General features: G+C 45.2%; 1 protein-coding gene across 1 annotated transcript in view; it reads left to right on the top strand.

The window, feature by feature from the left end:
* The window catches only part of Itpr2 (inositol 1,4,5-trisphosphate receptor type 2), a 419,948-nt gene that overhangs the window by 66,325 nt on the left and 331,437 nt on the right, over positions 1 to 22,186 (top strand). Inside the window, exons 3-9 of the mRNA XM_006986630.4 lie at positions 7,928 to 8,043; positions 9,443 to 9,529; positions 12,607 to 12,765; positions 17,600 to 17,698; positions 18,012 to 18,095; positions 18,299 to 18,445; positions 19,342 to 19,437. Coding sequence (XP_006986692.1) covers positions 7,928 to 8,043; positions 9,443 to 9,529; positions 12,607 to 12,765; positions 17,600 to 17,698; positions 18,012 to 18,095; positions 18,299 to 18,445; positions 19,342 to 19,437 — 788 coding nt within the window. The remainder of the gene's footprint in view (positions 1 to 7,927; positions 8,044 to 9,442; positions 9,530 to 12,606; positions 12,766 to 17,599; positions 17,699 to 18,011; positions 18,096 to 18,298; positions 18,446 to 19,341; positions 19,438 to 22,186) is intronic.

The following is a 22,186-nucleotide window of genomic DNA, read 5'->3' as shown; positions in this document are numbered from 1 at the left end:
TAATTGAAAAAATTATTCATTGTGGGTTTTTTTTTTCTTGATAGCAAATGCTGCTTATCTGTTGAAATGGTCTGTTGGGTGTTGGAATCCAAACCTTAACCAGAGCGTAAATTATCCATAATGTGTTTAGATTCTGTTTCTCTTCTGATTCAAATGAAGCTTTGTTTCTGAGTATTTACTCATTAACATTTGAACAGGAAATTAATCTCAAGAAGAATAAGATTTTGTAACATTCTCATTGATGAGTTTGCACTTATTTCAGTACATATACATTAACAAAATTCCCTAAAAGCATCATTCATCAGTTTCTTTTTATGTATCATAATTATTGCACACACATGTATGAATGTGAATATACCTAGTATTTGTCTGAAAGTTGTTTGTGTCCCGTGGCTTCAGTAGGATGGATGAGAAGGGAACCATTTCTTACTGGCTGGCCAGTATTTTTCCACTGTTTGTACTTGCTGGTCACATTAAGACTTTGCTGCTAATTGAACAATCACATCTATTGTGGTCACAAGAGACCTGGATCTTGCTGTGATGATGAAGTTCAAGTTGAGGTGCAAAACTCAGAAGCATTCTGTTTGGGGACACCAGATTTGTGGTGGGAGCTGGTTTCAACTGGTTCTGAATGACCTCAAGATGCACAGGTAGAATTAAGAACATTTAACATGAGACAATTTGCTTCAACATGAAAAACCATGTGAGAATTGCGTGGACTCATACCTGCATATTAAATCGGCTTGGAGGCTCCTGGTTCAAACTCCAGATGAACTCCTTAGCCACTCTGTGGGTCTAAGACCTGTTTTCATTTCTGCAACCCTGACTAACTCTCGAGAGTGAAGAGGAAACGGCTTTTGTTGCCAGTATGTAATACTCTTTACCGTTTACAGTGTTTGCTGACAGTCTACTGTATTGAGGGAACTAATGTGACAGGAATGTCTCTACTGTCAAGGTCAGTGCTATTAGTTTGGGTCTTGAATGGCTCCCAAGACCTGTGTATAGAAGGCTCGGTCCCCAGTCTGTGGCTCTATTGTGAAGTAGGGAAGTCTCTATGCTGCGGCCTAGAAGGAAGTTAGGGACTTGGTCTACCATGGAAGGGCAGTTGCTCCATCCCCTTCCTGCCCTTCTCTTTGCTTGCTTTCTACGAGGTAAGTGGTTCCCTCCACCACACATTCCCACCATGATTTACTGTGGCACCACAGATCCGAAGGCTTCAGGACTTGCACTTATCATTCACTTGATTATCTCAAGTATTCTGTCGCAGTAACGGAAAGGTGCCTAACACAAGCAGTCATTTGCCAGGGCACTCAAACGTCCTGTATGTGGTTGAACTTGTCCCTATGTGTAATGTGCTCTAATCTAGAGAGTCTTATCAGGAAGAACCTTGACAAATCAAGCTCTGAGTTTTTGCTCCTTTATCTCAGAGAACAGAAGGTTGGATTTTATCTGCGTCCCCTTTGAGGCTTTACACTTTAGTGTTGCACAGCCCGGAGCTATGAAGACCGTTCCTCTTCCCTTCCATGGTAACATAGCCGGCTCTCGGCTGGAGGAAGGAGACTGCTGTTTTCTTGGGTGCTAGCCCCAGATGTGTGGTGACGGACTTTAGTGTTTCTTAACGCAGGCCGTCCTTTCCTCTTGGCCTTGCAGCCTCTCTAGGCAGGGGCAAGGTAAAGGTCTGGTTTGATATTTCCATGCTCGAACAGACTCTCTCTGACAGCTTCTCAACATTGAGAGTTTGATGCAGACAGTGCATTTCAAAATGAGTTTCTTAGACTGAAGTAAAGGCAGAGTTACAGCTCTGTTGCAGACCATCCTACGACCAGCTCAGACCATCCCACGACCAGCTCTGAGATGAGTTGCTGCTGTGGACTGGCCCCTTGCCTTCCGGTCTCCTTCCCAAGGAAATGCTCTAACTACTTCATTTGTCATGGGAAAGACCACTGGACCCTGCTGCATCCCCTTCTAAAGAGGAGGAGAACATTCCAGAACCTCACCTTTCGCACCTTCCTCCCTTACAGGGAGTGAAGTCTCTGGCAGCAACATTCCCAGTCAGCATGAGGTCATTCAACAAGGCAGCACAGTAGAGCATTAGGTGGATGTCCGACTTGTTGAAAGACAGACTTGCTGATAGTTTAATATGCTCTGCTTCACTTAAGTCTTAAGACGTCTTTAAGAAGGAGGAGACGTGGGAAAGCATGTCTTCGCTTCACCCTTGGCAAGACACACTGAAATTTACACACTGGCCTTGACTGGAGTGCAGAAGGTGGTTTCTGGGGGACAGAACCAGCCTCAGGGGCAAATATTTTAGGGGTACAAAACAAAACACTTCAAACTTGAGTAGGTGGCTACAGGAAGAAGAAGTGTTGGTTGGTTTCCTGCTGGATTTACAGGGGTTTCAAGTGTGTGTGTGTGTGTGTGTGTTTCTGAGCTTGGTGTCATCCAGCGGAGTTTCTGCTACACACCATTAAGAGGGATTTCAAAAGTCTTTCCTCCACATGTTTGAAACGAGGCTCACGCTAGTGCCTCTGGTGGCTTCATTTCCTTCCAAAGCTCAACCTTGGTTCACAACCTTCCTAATGCTGTGACCCTGTAATGTAGTTCCTTGTGTTGTGGTGACCCCCAATCATATAATTATTTTCATTGCTACTTCATAACTGTAATTTGTATCATGAATAGTGATATAACTGATATGTAGGATATCTGATATTTGACTCCCCAAAGAGTAGCAACCCACAAGTTGAGAACCGCTGTTTCAAGGCGATTAGAAAAGAGATCTTGATGCTGAACTGTGGTTCCCCTGACATTGCCTGGTTAACCCATCGTGCCTTGCTTGGTAACTGACATCCTGAGATGTTATGTTCCTGCAGATTATTGGCCTCCTTGGAGAAGGTTAAACTTGTAAAAGAACTAAACTCAAATCACTTCCTTTTATTTGTGCTTTTCATGATTATTCTATGATGCAAACTTGTCCTTTTTTAAACTTTAATTCATTGAGCCTTGAAATGATGAGGAGGAGGCTGTTGTCTAGTTAAAAAGTGGCTCTGTGCTAATTTCTGAATGGAGAATCCCTTTTAAGCTGAGAGAATGAACAGATTCAGGAATTTGGGGAGCTAACTTTAGGGTTTTTTTTTTTTTTTTGAGATGAGGTCTCACACTGTAGCTGAGGCTAACTTTAGGTTTGTTTGGTTTTTTTTGAGATGAGGTCTCACACTGTAGCTGAGGCTAACTTTAGGTTTGTTTGTTTTTTTTTGAGATGAGGTCTCACATCGTAGCTGAGGCTAGCCTTAAACTCATAGCAGTCCTCTACGTCGGCCCCCGAGTGCTTGGATTGTAGGTATGTCACCTCCAGCTTTCTGAGAGTTAATTTTAACAGAGGGTTGGACAGGTCTGGATAGGTCTGGGTGAGTCTGAACTAGCCAAATTCTGCGAACAGGAAGAAGGCAGCCCGTCTGAGGCACCACACACACTGGTACTGTGACAGAACCTGCGTATTCAACTTACAGGGCAGCAGTGGAAAGTATTTTCTCTGTTCGATGCCACTGTGTTCCAGAGACTTCAAGAATTTTATACAAGCACACTAGGCCGTCTTCTACCGAAAGGGTGGACACGTTGTTAATTGCACACTCTTGGGGTGTGTTCAGGTTGAACCTAAAATTGCTGCTTTTCGCCACTTGCTGAGGGTTTAGTCACCTCTGCATCTCCATGGGGCTCTGACTGAGAGAAGGAGGCAACATTAATCATACTGCCTCACATTTATGACAGGCTTTAGAGTTCACAGAGAGATTTCACATCGATTATCTTTTTGTACGTCTCAGCACCCCTGTGAATTAGGTGTGGCAGGCATTACTAATGCTTTTGTTAGTCAGTAATTCAGAATTGGACAAAACATCCCAAGGTTTAGTATATTTTTTAACTCCTGCTCTAAAGGAGGCAGTGAGAGAAATCCAGTCACACATAAGCTCCACTCCGGTAACAATTTTCCTTCAGAAGGTATCAGTCCAACTGTCTTGTAGTCCTAATCCTCATGCATGTTTACTGACATAAAATGAGATGTCACCCTTGGGGCATTCCCAAGGAGCAGTCTTCATGCACCTTCTCCAGAGCCCCCATGGGAAACTTCAAGTCCACAGTGAGCTTCCTTAGTGTGGGGTCTGAGTCATAACACCCAAGGCACAGGCAGGACTCCTGCTGGGGATTATAGTAAGCAAGGTAGGATGTTTGGTGTTTCCCAACCCACTCAGCCACGTACTTGGGCCTCGATGCTGTCTGTAGAGACATTTTCCTAGCTCCCCAAAGATGCCATTTCAAAGGAGTAGCATTGAGGCATTCTAAAATTTACCAAAAAGTATTTTCTGGGTCAAAAGACCCCTTCCTAATGAACTATGATAGGAATCTGTAGCCACAGCGAGGGGCCTGATGCTTCTCTCTTGACAAGAATGAGTTGATGAGGATGGGCCATGGATCCGATCACAGGGCTCTGTTCTGTGTGAACATCAGCTTGTGTTTTTGCTGCACCAAGACAATGTGGTTTTGTTACTGGCCTCATATTTGTCACAATAATCTACAGCATTAACTCACAGACATTCATGGTTACTTGTGAACAACCTCAGTATTTATGCTTCAAAGACTTTGTATAACCCTCTTTGTAATTGCTAATATGTAGGAAATAATTTCCTTGTAGGATAGGCTGCCCAGGACAACATGTCTCCCCTGTAGCCTTTGGTCTTCACAAGCATGTGCCAGGTCCTTCTGAGTCCCACTGTAGCTGCGATGGCCTTCAACCTGAGTTAGCGTTTTGAAGGTGTCTGTTTTCTGCCCCATATAACTATTCATTCTTGGGCTAGGGTTGTATCTTAGCGGTGAATCTTAGTGGATCTATAGCTTAGTGTTTGCTTAGCATGTGCAAGCCCCTGAGTTTAATCCTCAGCACTGACAAACCAAATGAACAAACATTTATCCATGTTAGTATTTTTAAAATTCATTTATTTAGGTTTGGTTTATGAGACAGGGTTTTAAAATTATTTTTATTTAGATGTATTTGTGTGTGTGTGTGTGTGTGTGTGTGTGTGTGTGTGTGTGTGCTCGCACGTATGTGTATCAGTGCAGTACCTGTGAAAGCCAGAAGAGGGCATCAGATCACTTGGAACTGGAGTTACAGGTGGCTATGAGTTGTCCAGTGTGGGCACTGGGACCCAAACTCAGGTCCTCTGGAAAAGCAGGAGGTCTTTTAACCACTGGCCCATCTCTTCAGCTTCATGTTAGTATTTTTTGTTGCTGAAGTTTTCCTGTGTCCCACCTGGCCCATGGTCAGGACAAATCTCTCTCACCCGCCAGTCCGGCAGCCGCTTGGACCCAAGTAAACACACAGAGGCTCATGTTAATTAAAACTGCTTGGCCATTAGCTCAGGCTAACTATTGACTAGCTCTTACATCTAAACTAACCCATAATTCTTATTTATGTTTAGCCACGTGGCTTGGTACCTTTTCTCAGTTCTGCTTTTACATCTTGGTTCCTCTGTGTCTGGCTGGGGACACCTGACTCCACCCTTCCTCTTCCCAGAATTCTTCTAGTCTGGTCATGCTGCCTATATTTCCTGCCTGCCTACTGGCCAACCAGTGTTTTATTAAACCAATTTGAGTGACAAATCTTTGCAGTGTACAAGAGTATTATACTACAGTAATTTTTAAAGTTAGAAATTATTAGTTAATTTTCTGTATATAAAATGGGGCAATTGATAGAATTTGTGGAGCAGGCAAGATGACTTTGTGGGTAAAGGGCTCTCAGTGAAGCCTGATGACATGTGTTTGATTCCTGAACTTATAAGGTAGAAGGAGAGAACCAACTTCCACAAGTTATTCTCTGGCTTTCATAGTGTCCAAACAAACAAACAAACAAACAAAAATAGAATCTATGTATATGATTATAAGGTCAATATGTCTCCTGTCTTACTTTTAATTTCTTAAAAATTTTAGTCATACCCGTTGTTTTAGTCAGTGTTCTGTTGCTGTGAAGAGACACCATGACTGTGGCAACTCATAAAAAAAAGCTTTTAATTGAGGCTCGTTTACAGTTTCAGAGGTTTAGTTCATTATTTTCATAGTGGGCAGCATGGTGTCACACAGGCAGATATGGTAGTTGAGAGTTCTATATCTGGACCCACAGGCAGCAGGCAGAGAGAGAGAGAGAGAGACACGCTGTGCCTGGCTTGAGCATTTGAGACCCCAAAGCCCCGCCTCCCCACATGCTTCCTCCAACAAGGCCACACTTCCTTATCCCTGTCAAGAAGCACCACTCCCTGATGACCAAGGATTCAAATCTGTGAGCCTGTGGGGCCGTTCCTACTCAACCACCACAGCCTTAATCACTTTATACCACTAGAATGGGTGGGAATGTGGCCGAGTGGACATTTGATTCTACTGAATTTTGTTTTTTGATACACACTTGAAAAGTGTACTATCATATCATAGTAACATATTTATTAAAACAAAGTAACTTTTTAAAAAGTTTTTTTGTTTTGTTTAGTTAGTTTATTTATTTACTTCGGTTTTTTTTTTTTTTTTTTTTGAGACAGAGTCTTACTACATAGCTGGGTCTGTCCTGGAACTCACAGAGATCCGCCTGCCTGTGTGTCTCCCAAGTGCTGGGATTGAAGGCGTGTGCCACCACTGCCTGCCAGAATTTTTTATCTTATACGAATGTTTGGCCTTTATGTATGTGTGTGCATACCTGGTGCCCGAAAATGTCAGAAGAGGGTGTTGGATCCCCAGAATTTAAGTTATAGTTGGTCATGATCCATTTCTTGCATTAAATATACTGAACATGAATAAGTAATCACAATAAAAGGGCAGATTAAAGAATCTTTTTTGTTTGTTTTGTTTTGAGGCAGAGTAGCCCAGGCTGGCCTTGAACTCACCATCTAACTGCCTCGGCCTCCTGCGTGTTGGGACTGCAGGTGTGGGTGACCACACCCAGCTTCACTCTGTCCACTTTCTAAGATCAAATACCTCCTGACAACTAGGAACTACCTCACCAAGCCAGGCTTTCTTTTGGGCCAACAACGAGCTCCCAAGTCATGACACGGAGACTTATTCTTAGTTATGAGTGCTCGGCCTTACGTTGGATCTCATTTGAATCTGTCTCTCTTCATCTATGTTTGCCTTGGGGCTTTTTACCTTCCTTTCCTTTGGTGTATCTTACTCTCACTGCTCCCCGAGTCTTGCTGGCCCCAGCCGTGTCCCTCTCTTTCTTGTTCTCTCTTTCTTCTCTTCTCTTTTGGTCTTCTTGAGCCTAGATTTCTCCTCCTGTTTATTCTCTCTGCCCGCCGGCCCCTCCTGTCCTTTCTTTGCTTAGCTATTGGCTGTTCAGCTCTTTACTAGAGCAATCAGGTGCCTTAGGCAGGCAAGGTGAAACAGCAATACGTCTTTACATAGTTAAACACACACAGCATAAACAAATGTAACACACCATCTCTACATAGTTAAAAATTCTACAACCCGTGGTGGCTTATTCCTGCTGTCCTAGTGCTGTCAAGATAAAGACAGGAGGGGCAGGAAATCAGGGCCATCCTTGTCTACTTAGTAAGATGGAGGTCAGCCTGGGCTACCTGAGACCCTGTCTCAAAAATTCAAACACCAACTAAAATAAGAATTACCTTATATCACCACTGCATTGGCTTCCTCATGAATTACACAACCAGAATGTTTTGTAAAACCCTGATGAAGAAGAATCTATTTTGATGAAATCTAAGTAGGTATTTGAAAAGGATGTTTCAGAGTGAATTAAGACTTGTTCAGGGGATGACTGTGACATGACCTTTGAATGACCTCCCAGACGCTAAGAAATACCAATATCCCGAATGAGGCTTACAAAGGGTATCCAGAAAGTGCCCGAAGCCTTAGTTACATGGCTCTGTTTGTTTCTCAGACTGCCTTTTCAAGGTGTGCCCTATGAATCGATACTCTGCCCAGAAGCAATATTGGAAAGCCAAGCAGGCGAAGCAAGGAAACCACACCGAGGCTGCCCTGCTGAAGAAGCTCCAGGTAAGCGGCTGCTGTCTTGTTCCGACGCTGGCCTGAGAGCAACAATAACAAGCAGGCACTTGGCGCCTGGCTAGCTGATTTCACCAGCATGTGGAGATTTCAGATAGAGCCTTGATGCAGAAGTAAGTCATTTAGCTGTAGGGCGTACCTACTTATTTCCTGGCATGTGGGCAGCACATCCCCACTGTCATTTTTTAAGGTGTGCAGGACTAATTCTAAGCTGCTCACCAAACTAAAAAGGAATTAAAAATCCCAATCTAATTATATTTTACTCCATATGATACTTATTTTTTTCCTAACAGACTATGGAGAAAATAAATTTTTTTTTTTGGTTTAACTGAGTATGGATTTGATAGTACTAAGTTTTTTATCATTTAAATTCTTAGTACTCTCAGAGTTTAAAACTATATTTTGAGATTTATTAATTCACCTGCTTTTATGACACTTTCAAGACATGTAGTAGAAAAGTTCCTAATTCTACAGAGCTTTCCACTTAACTTAAATTTGCAGTAAAGAAAAAAATGGCCCAGGACAAGTTTGGCTGTATTCAGCATAGATTGCAAAGTTGTCACACTTAGGATGGGGTGTGGATATCTGGGAGCCTCGTGTAAACGTGTAAATGTGCCCCCAATAACAGAAAACTTCCTTGCTGGGCATGGTGGTGCATGCATTTAATTTAATGCATTTCAATTAAATCCATCCATTGCTCCATTTATACAACATTCTTTAAAGAACAAAATTTTAGAAATATAAAACAGATCTGAGGTTAGCAGAGGTTATGAACAGGCGTAGGTGGGGGATGCAGGAGGAGATGGATGCTGTAATGCATGGAGAATATGACCAATCCCAGGAGGAATGCTCTCTTTATCCTAACTGTAGTAATAGATATACAAATCTACATACATAAATGATAATGTATATGACAAAACACACACACGAGAGTATAAATGAAACCAAGCACATGTGATTATATTATCCCAATTATATTAAGAATTCTTACAATTTGACAATATATATAAAGACAGCCTACTGAGATCTGGACAGAGCACTCCCAGAGACTTGTGCCCAAAGATCTGATACAGCCAACAGAACATGGGATAACTAGAGAATAACAATCAAGTTCACAGTGGAAGCTGGGCATGGTGATGAACACTTGTAATTAAATTACATTAATTACAGCACCCGGGAGGCAGAGGCAGGTACATCTCTGAGCTCGAGTCCTGCTTAGTCTACAGAGTGAGTTCCAGGACAGCCAGGGCAACACGGAGAAACCCTGTTTCGACCCCCACCCCATTCCCAGTAACACAGCCAGTCTGATTTGTTCTTGTTACTAAGATCCCCTTGTAAGTCATCTCTCCCCTCTCTTCTCCACGCCGAACACTCGGCTGCCCGCTTGCAGCACGCGGCTGAGCTGGAACAAAAGCAGAATGAATCAGAGAACAGGAAACTTTTGGGAGAAATCGTGAAGTACAGCAATGTTATACAAGTAAGTCTCCATTTCTCCATCAAAGAGGGAAATATTTTACGGGTGACCTGTCAAATCACCTTCATGCCAACTGCATGAAACCCTCGTGGTGCCATGCTTGTTCTCTGGTGGGGATGACCATTAGTATGAAGCGTTCAGTGAACATCCATCGTGCCACGTATGTATTAAATATGTCTTGTGCCAGGCCCGAAGGTGACAGCATGCAAGCCCCGATGTAGGCCATCCATGCGGACACACAGAACACTGACCTCTAGGTGGGAGCCTAAGTTACCACGGACAAGACTGTGCAAGAGGGTGTGTGAGGCCCAGGGGACACAGTTCTTTAGATGGATGGGCTGGTGCTCAGTGTTGGGTGGAGGGAAAGTTTTCAGAGTGCACCTTTAAGGGCAGTCTTCCTGTGGCTTTCAGTCCCCATTGTCAGTGTGCAAACGCTGGTTTATCTCAGCTGCATTCCTTCCCCATGCTTCATTCAGATCTTTTAGGCTTTTTATTTTGGTTCATTTGCTAGTAAGTGCCCCACCTTGTTCCAAAAAGAATGTGAGACCTTTTCCAAGAAATACAGCACACTGGGAGATAAAGCCCGGGCTGCTGAAGGAGGCAACTGGGTCGAAGGAAAGTGATAGGTGGCTGGACGAGATGAAGTCAAGGGTGAGCTTATTTAGAAAGTTTGGTAAACTCCAGTCCACGGCATCGCTGCTGACCCCAGCCCAGGGCATCACTGCTGACCCCAGCCCAGGGCATCGCTGCTGACCCCAGCCCAGGGCATCACTGCTGCTGTTGACCCCAGCTCAGGGCATCGCTGCTGCTGCTGACCCCAGCTCAGGGCATTGCTGCTGCTGACCCCAGCCCAGGGCATCACTGCTGCTGCTGCTGACCCCAGCCCAGGGCATCACTGCTGCTGACCCCAGCCCAGGGCATCACTGCTGCTGACCCCAGCCCAGGGCATCACTGCTGCTGCTGACCCCAGCTCAGGGCATTGCTGCTGCTGACCCCAGCCCAGGGCATCACTGCTGCTGCTGACCCCAGCCCAGGGCATCGCTGCTGCTGCTGCTGACTCCAGCCCAGGGCATCGCTGCTGCTGACCCCAGCCCAGGGCATCACTGCTGCTGACCCCAGCCCAGGGCATCACTGCTGCTGACCCCAGCTCAGGGCATCGCTGCTGCTGACCCCAGCTCAGGGCATCGCTGCTGCTGACCCCAGCCCAGGGCATCGCTGCTGCTGACCCCAGCCCAGGGCATCGCTGCTGCTGACTCCAGCTCAGGGCATCACTGCTGCTGCTGACCCCAGCCCAGGGCATCGCTGCTGCTGACCCCAGCCCAGGGCATTGCTGCTGCTGCTGCTGACCCCAGCCCAGGGCATCACTGCTGCTGCTGACCCCAGCCCAGGGCATCGCTGCCACTACTTGGCCACAGGAAGGACCTTGTCGCAGTCAGTCCTGGTAGTGGAGGTCCATAGCATAGCACTCATCTGGAGGCTAGAAGCACAGATATTCCCAGAAGTGAGACCAGGAAAGTGTTTCTCTTGCATGCTCATAAAGAGGACACTGTTTAAAATGGTAAACAATGGCCCACACAGGTTCCTTACAGTAATCACCACAATGAGGCACTTTATAAGGTGGCTTTAAAGAATAATGTCTCCTGGTCTTTTGTCATGGACCAATGGCAATGTGCCAAAGGGCAGGGCAGAGCTGTTCCCCACAGGACAGGAGAATGTGTGACCTCATCTTGTGATGGAGGGAGTGACTTTCGGCATGGTGGGACTGCATGCCCCTAAGAAGTCTTCCAGAGAGTGTCTCTGCATTGAGTTTTGGTGACTCACTTAAGGTCCTTGTCAAGTACTTTAAGTACAAATGCTTGTCTTAGTTAGGGCTGCACTTTGTGCTTTGACACAGACCATGGAGTTGCATACTCAGGCTTGAGGGTGTGTGTGTGTGTGTGTGTGTGTGTGTGTGTGTGTGTGTGTATGCGCGCATGCGCGTGCATGCATGTGTGCGTGCATGTGTGTGTGCAGGTGCATGAGTGTGTGCGTGCATGTGTGTGTAGGCGCATGAGTATCTGTGTGTGGAAGCCTGAAGTCAGCCTCATCTCAGGTGTTGTTCTTAGGAGCTGCCCCACGTTGTTTTTGGAGACTAGGTCTCTCACAGGCCTGGACTTGTGGATCCAGCTAAGCTGGCTGCCAGGGAACCCAGGGATGTGCCTCCCCAGTGCTAGGATTACACGTGTGTGCCTCTTCACCCTGCTTTCTATTTTGACTTTTTCACTTGGGGGATTGAACTCAGGCCCTCATGCTTATAAGGCAGGCAACACTTGCTCACTTGAGCTATCTCCCAGACCCGTGGGTTTCCAGGCCTTTAGCAGTACAATAACCAAGAGTCAGACCTGGAGTAGTGCACAAAGACAATTCTTTTTTCAATTAAGTTTGCCATTTTACTTTGGAATAACTTCTGCCTCATCTTATGGGAACTAAAATGTCCATTCTCTCTTGAATGATTTTGAAAATAGCTGGGAAGTTCATTTTGTCTTTGTAGTTAGCTTATGTTTTGGGAAGACGTCCTTGGCATCCGTAGAGATGGGAGAGGCGAGGGCTGGTCCTCCTGTATGCAACTCAGAAGTGGGGGGGTCAGCATCCTTGCTGACTCTGAAGCTACAGAGGGAGTTAGTGCTGTCTGTCTGTGGGCAGAGGTGCTCAGGGCGTGGAGTTGGTGTATACCTTCCCCCAGGCTTTGGTTTTCTTTAGCAGATTCTGTTTGTGTGGCTTTATGACTATTAGAAGTGGGTGAGATTTCGGGGACCCGTCAGGTCCTTTTTTGGAAAACCTAGTTTTAGTCTGTTATTTCTCAGTGGATGAAGGTTAAGTCTTTAGTGTGCCCTGGTGTGCCCTCAGGCAGTCACCATCACCCTTGAAGCAGAACTTGGGGTGGAGGTAAGGAGGAGACAAGCAGCTTGGGGAGTTGGTGGTGGCTGAGCCTTAAAAGAATTCCCGTGTTTAGTTTCTAGCATGCATTGCGGTGTGCGGATTTATGAATATAACTACCCGAGGAGACCATACAGGCTCTAACGCATGTCTTTCCCCTGCAGCTCCTGCATATAAAAAGCAACAAGTATCTGACTGTCAACAAGAGGTTACCCGCGTTACTGGAGAAGAATGCCATGCGTGTGTCTCTGGATGCTGCGGGGAATGAAGGGTCCTGGTTCTACATTCATCCCTTCTGGAAGCTGAGAAGTGAGGGTGATAATGTAAGTACGACATGGGAAATCAGGAGGGAGCAAACGGCATGTAATGCTCTTAGAGAACTCAGGAAGTACAGAGAAGGGAATACAGTCTTCAGCCAGTTAATTCTAAACTATTTAAGTTAGCATATGAAATAATGGGTTGCATTATGGCAATTATCACATATGTGTCATTGTACTTTCTAACACATTTGGTGTTAGCATTTTTAAAACTAGGTTAAATGCATTTGTTTACAATATACACCATGCTCAGCAATCACAGGACAGAGTTCAGCTCAAGTTGGAGTCATCTCCAGCCAGAGTGTGTGAAGCGTTTTCAAAGAGGCAGGTTATTTTCCTGCTTAGTCAGGATTGAGCTTGCTTGCAAGGAAGAGTGCCACCATGGCACCTAGCCTTTTGAATGAACAGGGAACAGTGAGAGTCGTGACAATGTTCCAGCCAGTATCTTCACAGCCAGCTTCTTACAGTGTTGCCACAGTGTGCAGTGTTGGAGGGACTGTGACATCTCCTCCTGGTCATGACTATAGAGTGGGCTGTGCAAATGGCCTCGATGCTTTCATTGTCTAGAGCAGCGGTTCTCAACCTTCCTAATGCCGAGACTCTTTATAACTATAATTTTACTACTGTTATGAATCATAGTGTAGCCATCTGCATTTTCTGATGGGATGGTCTTAGGTGACCCCTGTGAAAGGGTCATCAAGCCCCAAAGGGATTGTAACCCACAGATTGAGAACCATTGGTTTAGATCTTTTCTGCTATTTGGTAGAAGAGGAAAAAAAATGTGAGATAACTCCCTAGGAACCATTGCTTCATCTTATTTATTTATTGAGATGGCACCTCACTGTATTCTTGCCTGACTTGGCACTTGTTGCCCAGTGTAGGCTGGCCTCAAACTTGTATGGGTCCTCCTGCCTCAGTACTAGCCTACTGACTGCTGGGATAATAGGTGTGCATCACCACATCTGGCTAACAATTTGGTATTTTTGTGGTAGTCCTGAGCACTTAGAAGATGCCTAGTGAAGGCAGGTTTATAAGTAGAATTCCTTACAAATGCCAGGTGATATGTACTTGCCATGTGAAAAAGTTAATGTGAATTCTGACTGAAGTGAAAATGTCAAGAGTTTTCACAATCAATAATTTGTTTACATCTTTTGTGTATCAGAAGGTATTTCTTATGTTAGAAATGTATTTTTTAATAGAGCATCTCTTTTTTCCAGTGAATTTTAAAGTACAAATTCAATTCCACAGGACATGAGCACCATGATTTAATTGGGTTTATAAATTTTCTGGTGATGTCTTCCTTAGGTAAGGCTTGCGATGCATGGCATGCAGGGATGTATTGGATTCCTTGGAAAACCAGTGCCGCACCCCCCCCCCCATTTACTTTTGACATGAAGTGATGTGTGCTGTGAGCATGGAGCATCTTTGTTCTGAATGTGTAGTTAATTACAATCAACTCTCAACTATTCAAGGGCTAAAATGCAGCTTATGAACTACACACTTCCCTTGTACGCTGTCCCCACCCCCAGCTCCTACATTGTCCTCTTTAGGTGGTCCATGAAAACTAGACATCAAATCAAACAAATCCTAACTAAGCTCAAACTCGGAATGAATACATTGACTGATGCCAGGAGCCTGGGCTTTAGGCTGCTGTGGATTTCATGATCCCCTGTTTGCTCCCCTTTCTCTTCCTCTTGCTGCTTGCACACTGCTTGATAGTATCAGGAGAGAGTTGGATGTAACCAACTACTTTAGACAATTAGTTTCAGTAGGAAATTGGAACAAAACAAAGCCTTTCACTCAAACCCCTGTCTTGTGGCTGCCCACAACGCCTTGAGTTGTTCTTATCTGGATGCACTCCACAAAGCCCGGCTGCAGCAGCCTTCCACCTTCTGACTGACACCGTCACTGTGTTCCTTCACCTCTGTGTAGCTTTGTGTGTGAGGAAGGTTCCCGGGGAAGGCTGGCATGTCCACAGCCTTGTATCCGCCTCACACGGACTTGTATGCAACTTCATTTTCTTGGCTAGGAATAGGCAGTTTGAAACGTCAAACTACTGTAGTTTGTTGAAGGCAGTTGCAAGGTCTCTTTGAGTGGTTTAATCATGACTGAGATTTTGCATAAGTATATTAAATGAAGAGGAAATTGCAATGTTCAGAGGAATTTTAAAATTAGAGTTTGCTATTTAGCAATGTGTGAAGTACTGACTTAGGTTGTGTATAGTCAACAAGAAGCCCTTCAAGCTCAAGTGGAGAAGGATGCAGAGGCACCCGGAGCACAAGCTGCTCCTTACACTAAGTGCACAAAGGTGCGCTAGGTAGGAATGCACGGTTTGGGAACCGGGTTCACGGGTCCCTCCACTCTCAGTTGTACAGAAAGTCCTGGGTTGCTGCTAAGTAACCGGAAAAGTTGCTGAGGACACCCATGAGCAGAAAACATTAACATTTCATTTCCACGTGTCCTCTTTAGTTTGAGTAGATTCTTTCATTTTCAGTCTTTTTTTTTTTTTTTTTTGGTTTTTTTTCGAGACAGGGTTTCTCTGTGTAGCTTTGTGCCTTTCCTGGAACCCGCTTTGGAGACCAGGCTGGCCTCGAACTCACAGAGATCCACCTGCCTCTGCCTCCCGAGTGCTGGGATTAAAGGCGTGCGCCACCACCGCCCGGCTCATTTTCAGTCTTGACCCAAGAAGACAGGATCCTTTACACTGAAAGTGGATTTAGAAGCGTGAGGAGGTGGGATTCTTTTGTAAGTCAGTGGAAAATTCTGCTTACTGAGGGGCTCTATTGAGCAAGCAGATTTTGTGATTTTATGAAATGACAAGCCTGCCGTTTCTAGCGGAGGTAGAGCTGGAGCATTGGTACTCTGAGTCTCATCGGGAGGTCCGTTTTACTGTCCCAGGCAGCACTTCAAAGAAGGGACAGCCAAGTCACAGGTGGCATTCTTGTCAGTGAAATCACAGCTTGAGTGTGGCATGGCCACTGTAGACCAACAGAAGTACTTTGGGAATTTCAATTCATTTCTTTCTTTTTTTTTTTTTTTTAAAGATTTATTTATTTATTATGTATACAGTGTTCTGCCTGCATATGTCCCTGCAGGCCAGAAGAGGGCACCAGATCTCATTACAGATGGTTGTGAGCCACCATGTGGTTGCTGGGAATTGAACCCAGGACCTCTGGAAGAGCAGCCAGTGCTCTTAACCCCTGAGCCATCTCTCGAGCCCCTCAATTCATTTCTTAAAATGTGCACTACTAGAGTGGTGAGGTAGTTGATTGTAAGATGTAAAATGTAAGGGCCTCACCCTCTGGTTATATATCAGATAGACAGTTTCTTAGCTCCAGCTGCGTCAGCAGTTCAGACCTGAAGCCTCACTCTTCTGAGAATAATTCCAACATATCTACGAATGTGAATTCCCTGAGATTATGAACTATTTCTTATATACATCTGCTTTTCCCTAGCTCCACCTAAGTGTTATCTCAAGAAGATTTACTTATCTTTATTTTCTGTTTATGAGTGTTTGCCGGCACTCAAGGGAAGGTTGGATGAGGTCTAGAGACCCGTCTTGCAAACACAAGCGGCAGCCTTCCTGTGTTCGGTTCTCTAGATACAGTTTGTGGCCACACAACTCCTCAACATTATCCACTTAGGGTCATGTGACGCTGGAAATATGAGCATGTGTTTTGGTTAAGGTACATGGAGTTTGTTCTGAGTCCCAATTGTTTTCTCGTTTTCATATCAAACCGATCTTTAATTGTTCTAATATGTAATCGGTGTGAAACACACAAAGGGAAGGTTTTTAATTTTGCTTCAGAGTGGGAAAGCCCCACAGTTGGGAATGTAGATGCCATATAGCCATCTTCTAAAGAAATTAAGGGGGGCTGGAGAGATGGCTCAGTGGATAAGAGCACTGGCTGCTCTTCCAGAGGACTTAAGTTCGATTACCAGAAACTACGTGGTGGCTGACAACCATCTATAGTGGGGTCTGATGCCTTCTTCTGGCACAAAGGCATACGTACAGATAGAGCACCCGCATATGTATGTAAAATAAATAAGTCTTAAAAAAGAAAACAAACAAAAGAGAACTTGAGTAGTATAAGTCTCTCCAGTTACTAAAATCACACTGCTATTGCCATGAAGGAAAGGTAATTTTAATTCCCTCAAATTGAATTAAATATAAAGATTTTTGCAAGTAAAGTAGACATTGCCACTATCACACAGATGAATATAAACACAGACTTAGATCTTTTTAGTACTTTCCCCTGGAACCCTGATAATTCTTAGTTTTAAAAGAAACATGGGCTCCTACAGTTCTGGTTTTGGATGTTTCAAGTAAGAGGGAACCAGATGCTCCAGGCCAGACAAAGCATAGATTTTTACAAGGTCATGCCCTGCCTTGTATTGCCTGTGTCCAGATGTCAGGTGCCTTATAATTCTGAGATTCGGGATGAATGGTTAACCAGACTTGCCTCTCAGTGGGAAGGGAGCAGGGAGGGATGTGTTCTCTGCTGCCCTGATAAGACTCTGACACTTGAGGAGAGGAGTGTCCTGGCAGCTGCCTTCACTGTTTCTGCTGCAAGGTCTTTTGGGAGGAAAATAGCCTAATTCTGACCTTTGAGGAGCTCCAGCTGACATGGAGACTAATACGGAAAGGGTCTGAACTGTCTTCAAGAGTAGGGTTTGGCAGGCACCAGAGGATCTGACTGCATGATCATGTATTTGAACATGCATCTCAGGAGTTACAAGTTACAGTGTGTGGAATGGCAGGTCCAGGAGGCAGGTTGCTGGTGAGGACTGTGGGTCTTTCCAGCCTCACAGAGCATCAGGGGATGTTTCTGATCCCCAGATCGTCGTAGGAGATAAAGTTGTCCTGATGCCCGTAAACGCTGGGCAGCCCCTGCACGCCAGCAACGTGGAACTCCTGGACAACCCAGGCTGCAAAGAGGTGAGTTCAGGCAGGAAAGGAGGGGGTGTTGGTTTTCTCTAGAGGGAGGGAGGGAGAGAAAAAGGGAGAGGATGGGAGGAGGGAGGCCTTGCCGTTTCTTGATTCTCTCAACACCACCCCGCTACTGTTAGCATCCTTGGGCATCTGTAGGAACTAGCTGTTTTTGAATGGTCCTTTGAAGATGTTTTTTTATTGAAGCCCACACTTCATTGGTCATAGTTGTCTTTTTTCTTCTCTTCCTGTTTGAAATGAAAATTTGGGGACAGGATATAGAGTCTACTGTCACGTCTTTTAACGTTTGTTCCATGAACAGGTGAATGCTGTTAATTGTAACACGAGCTGGAAAATCACTTTATTCATGAAATTCAGTTCCTATCGGGAGGACGTATTGAAAGGGGTGAGTAAGCTCTCCATACAAACCTCCGTTTTCACGTATTCCACTGAGCACCAGCCCCCAGGAATCTGAAATGTGCCCATAGTCACCCATGGAAAGTCACTGGCCCCAAAGCCCAGGGAGCCCAGACCAGAAAGGAATTGCCAGGCCTCCTGTTTGCTGTCCTGGTGACTATTGGAAGGCCAGCCTTCTTCACCTCTCTCCAGGGAGACGTTGTGAGACTGTTTCATGCCGAACAAGAGAAGTTTCTTACCTGTGATGACTATGAGAAAAAGCAGCACATTTTCCTTCGAACGACCTTGCGTCAATCAGCAACTTCAGCTACGAGTTCTAAGGCACTCTGGGAAATAGAGGTGTGTGCTTTTTGGGGGGAGGGACTTTTACTAATGTTTAGATAAAAAGATAAAGATAAACCAGGCTATTGGCTTTGCTGTTATGTGCAACACTGGTGGCATGTTCATAACATGGAATGATTTTTGTGAATTAACACTTATTTCTTTGTGGCTATGACCAATTTGAAAGGAATATGTCATAACGGAACCCATTACAAAGCAGAACAAATAGATCGAGGGGTTGGAAAGAGAAAAAAGTCCACTAGGAACTCGTCAGCGCTGATCAGACTGGAAGCCGTGTGCCCCTGGGCCATGGCTGGTGGAGGCAGACACCACGTATAGCCACAGAGAATGGTGCATATTTTTCCTTTGAATGCCATCAAGAGGCTCATAGTTATGAATGATATTCACCAGGCTGAGACAGGAGGACAACCACAAGTTTGAAATCAGCCAAGTCTCCTAAGCGAGTTGGAAGTATGGTTGTTATGCAACTCCTGGAAAGGGCTTCATGCAGCATGTGGGGACCTGGTGTGGTGCTTTATTAGACCTTTGCAATTCTTTAGTCTGATAATAATATATATTATATAGAGTCTTACTTTATAGTCCAGGCTGGCCTGGGACTCACTGTGCATAAAGTGACCCTGAACTTTTTGGCAATCTTTGTACCTCATTAACCCAAGTACTGGGATTTTATGTGTGAGCCACCATCCCCTGACAGGAAACATGCCTTTTGCATTAAGACAGTGTTTACAGGTGTGAGGCATGGACACCCTCAAGTGAGGTATGACATGTCTCTCACTCACTCTTGGAAAGTTTTGTTTTCCTCCACATTTAGATGGGTTGGCATGCTCTGCAGGGTATGCTGGCTGTGGACACGGGCTGGCGGGTGGATAACATTTGTTGCTGAAACTCTTTAGGTGGTTCACCACGATCCATGCCGTGGCGGTGCAGGCCAGTGGAACAGCCTGTTCAGATTTAAACATCTTGCAACTGGGAACTACTTAGCCGCAGAGGTAAGACTGTCAGGCACAGCGTTGTTCAGTCTCCGTCTGAAATAACGAACCAGGCAACCCCTTTCTGCAAAAGTCATTGTGTTGTCAGGGACAGTTTCTGTAATTTGATTATTGCCTGTCATGCCCGGGGTGGCATTTTGTTATTTTTCCTGTTGTTATGATAAAATATGCTGACAAAAACCTCAGGTGAGAAAGGAGTTATTTTGGCTCATGGCTAAAGGATACAGTCCATCGTGGAAAGTTAGGGCAGCAGAACTTGAACTAGCCAGTCAGAGATGATGAGAGCTGCTGCTTTTCATACAGCCCAAGATCCCAGCTCAGAGAATGGGGCCACCACAGTTGTCAAGTCTTCCTGCCACAGCCTTCTCGGGATAACCCCCATTGGTGTGCCCAGACACCCTTCTTTCAGCTGATTCTAGATCTCAAGTTGGCCCTTGTAGTTAACCATCCCAGTTAGACTATGAATGACTATTTTGTGTTTGTACATGTAATGTATATATGTTTGTATGTGTTAATATGTGTGTGCAGGATGAATGTGCATGTGGGGACTTGTGTATGGAGACCATCTGTCAGCCTCATGTCTTTTTGCTCAGAATTCCTTCCACCGTGGATTTTGACACAGGGCCTTTCACTTTTACTGGAGCTAGCTGATTAAGCTAGGCTAGTTGGCCAGGGATCCTCTGTCTTTACCTTCCTAGACCTGGGACTATAGATGATGTACAACTACCCAGCTTCTTTTGAACTTCCTTTTCCTTTTTTCTATGTGGGTTCTGAGGATCAAACTCAGGTCCTTGTATCTGGCTCTTTACTGGTAGAACGATCTCTCTGGCCCTGGCACTGGAACTATTTTTAAGATGAAAACATTAGCCAAAGACTTAAACAAAATCCAAACAGCCAACACAGGGAGGCGTAGCACAATGCAGAGCATGGGATTAACATGTGGAGCAAGCCCTGGCTCCATCCCCAGCATGGCAGCAGCCAGCAGGCAAGCAGAAGCCACTGTTTTGCTGATGTATGTGGTTCCATGTGGTTTCACTCTTCACACATCCGTGTGTTACACACATGGTTGTTCCCTTTGGGTGTTGTGTAGCTCAGGCAGTCTCAGGCTCATATTCTTTATCCATCCCTTCATGAGCAGCTGGCTTTTATGGCTCACACTATGGAGAGGGAAGGGACTCTTTCCCATGTGCCGAGCTACCCTGAAACACCCAGTACAAGTGGGAAAGCATCTCAAGGATTTGATTGGGTTCTTTTCTGCTGCTGTGATAAAGTACCCTACCGGACAGGCTGAGGGAGAGAGGGGATTGCTTATGGCTGGGAAGTCTTGGCTACAGGCAGGGAGGTCATGGCTGTGGGCAGGGAGATCATGACTACAGGCACAGAGGTCATGGCTACAGGATCAGGAAGCTGGCTGATCACATTGCACTAGCATTCAAGAAGCTCAGAGTAAACAGGAAGTGCAGCAAGGCTCTAAAACTTCAAAGCCTGCCCCCCACTGACAGTTGGGCCCCCAAGACAGCAGGGCCAGTTGCTGACCAAGTGTTCAAATATCTGAACCTGTGGGGGCATTTTATGTTCACACCGTAACAAGGCCCTTTTCTCTACTAAAAGCATATGGACAATGAGAGATAAAGGAAGCTTAGGAATAAACTCAGGGGGCTGGAAAGATGGCTCTCAGTGGTGAAGAATACCTGCTGATCCTCCAGAGGACTCAAGCTCCATTCCCAGAACCATGTCAGCTGACTCACAACTGTTCCTGTAACTCCAGATCTAGGGGATCTAACCCCTGTGGCTTCTGAAGGTATCTGTGGTCATGTACACACATGCGCACTGGCACACACACACACATACACACAACGTGCACACACATATAAATAATAAAAATACATTCTTTTCTTTAAAATAAATAACATCAAGAAGTCTTAGAAATGATTTAAATTTACAAATAATACTGAAACTATTTTCCAGTGTATAAACACCCATTCACTTTGCTCTCCCCTATATCTTTTAATCTGGAGTTCTTTGGGGTGTATACATCAGGATGGAGTTTAGACTTCTTCCTATTCTCTGGCATCTGTGAGGAAGGGTAAAGAAGGGAGCAGGCTTGGAAAACTGATGAGGGGAGAGTATGGGGAGCTGATGGGTCCTCTAGGTGGGGTGACTGTGTGACCTTGGGGTGCCCTCACATCCTCGCCTGTCAGGTGACATTTTCACAGAACCTACCACTTGAGTCACTGTAGTTTTGTTTGAGTGACGTAACCACCTGATGATGATGGGGCTTCCTGAAGGCTGCATTTCCCCCTCATTAGTCTCCACAGCACAGAGAGCAACATCTTTTCCCTCTAGAGTGTTGAGGGCTATGTTTGAATGAGTGAATGAGCATAAGGAAACTGTCCAGGTTACCCTGAGACGAGAGACTGGGAAGATTTCAGAGCTTCCGTGTTGGCATTGTTGGGACCTGTTTGGGGCAATCATCTCTCTAAACTCCTCACCCCTGCTTGGCAAATTGAGCACAGTCAGGGACGTAGTTAATTCTCCTACTTGAACGAAGTAACAGTGCATGCTTGGCACGTGATGTAAGTGCCACGGCTCAAGGCCAGCATGGCCAGCTTCGTCGGATTCACCCAGGGGTTCCTCCTCATCGGTCTCTGACCAAAGGAAAGCTGTCTTTGAAATTCGTGCTGTTCATACTGTAAATGTTTGGTGCAGTCCTCTGGAAGGAAAATGTCCAGTGTGGTGAGAATCTTGT

The sequence above is a fragment of the Peromyscus maniculatus genome, chromosome 3, assembly GCF_049852395.1.
Source record: "Peromyscus maniculatus bairdii isolate BWxNUB_F1_BW_parent chromosome 3, HU_Pman_BW_mat_3.1, whole genome shotgun sequence".
NCBI lineage: Eukaryota > Metazoa > Chordata > Mammalia > Rodentia > Cricetidae > Peromyscus > Peromyscus maniculatus.
Note: the sequence above shows the minus strand (reverse complement) of the source record. Positions and strands in the feature narration are given on the sequence as shown.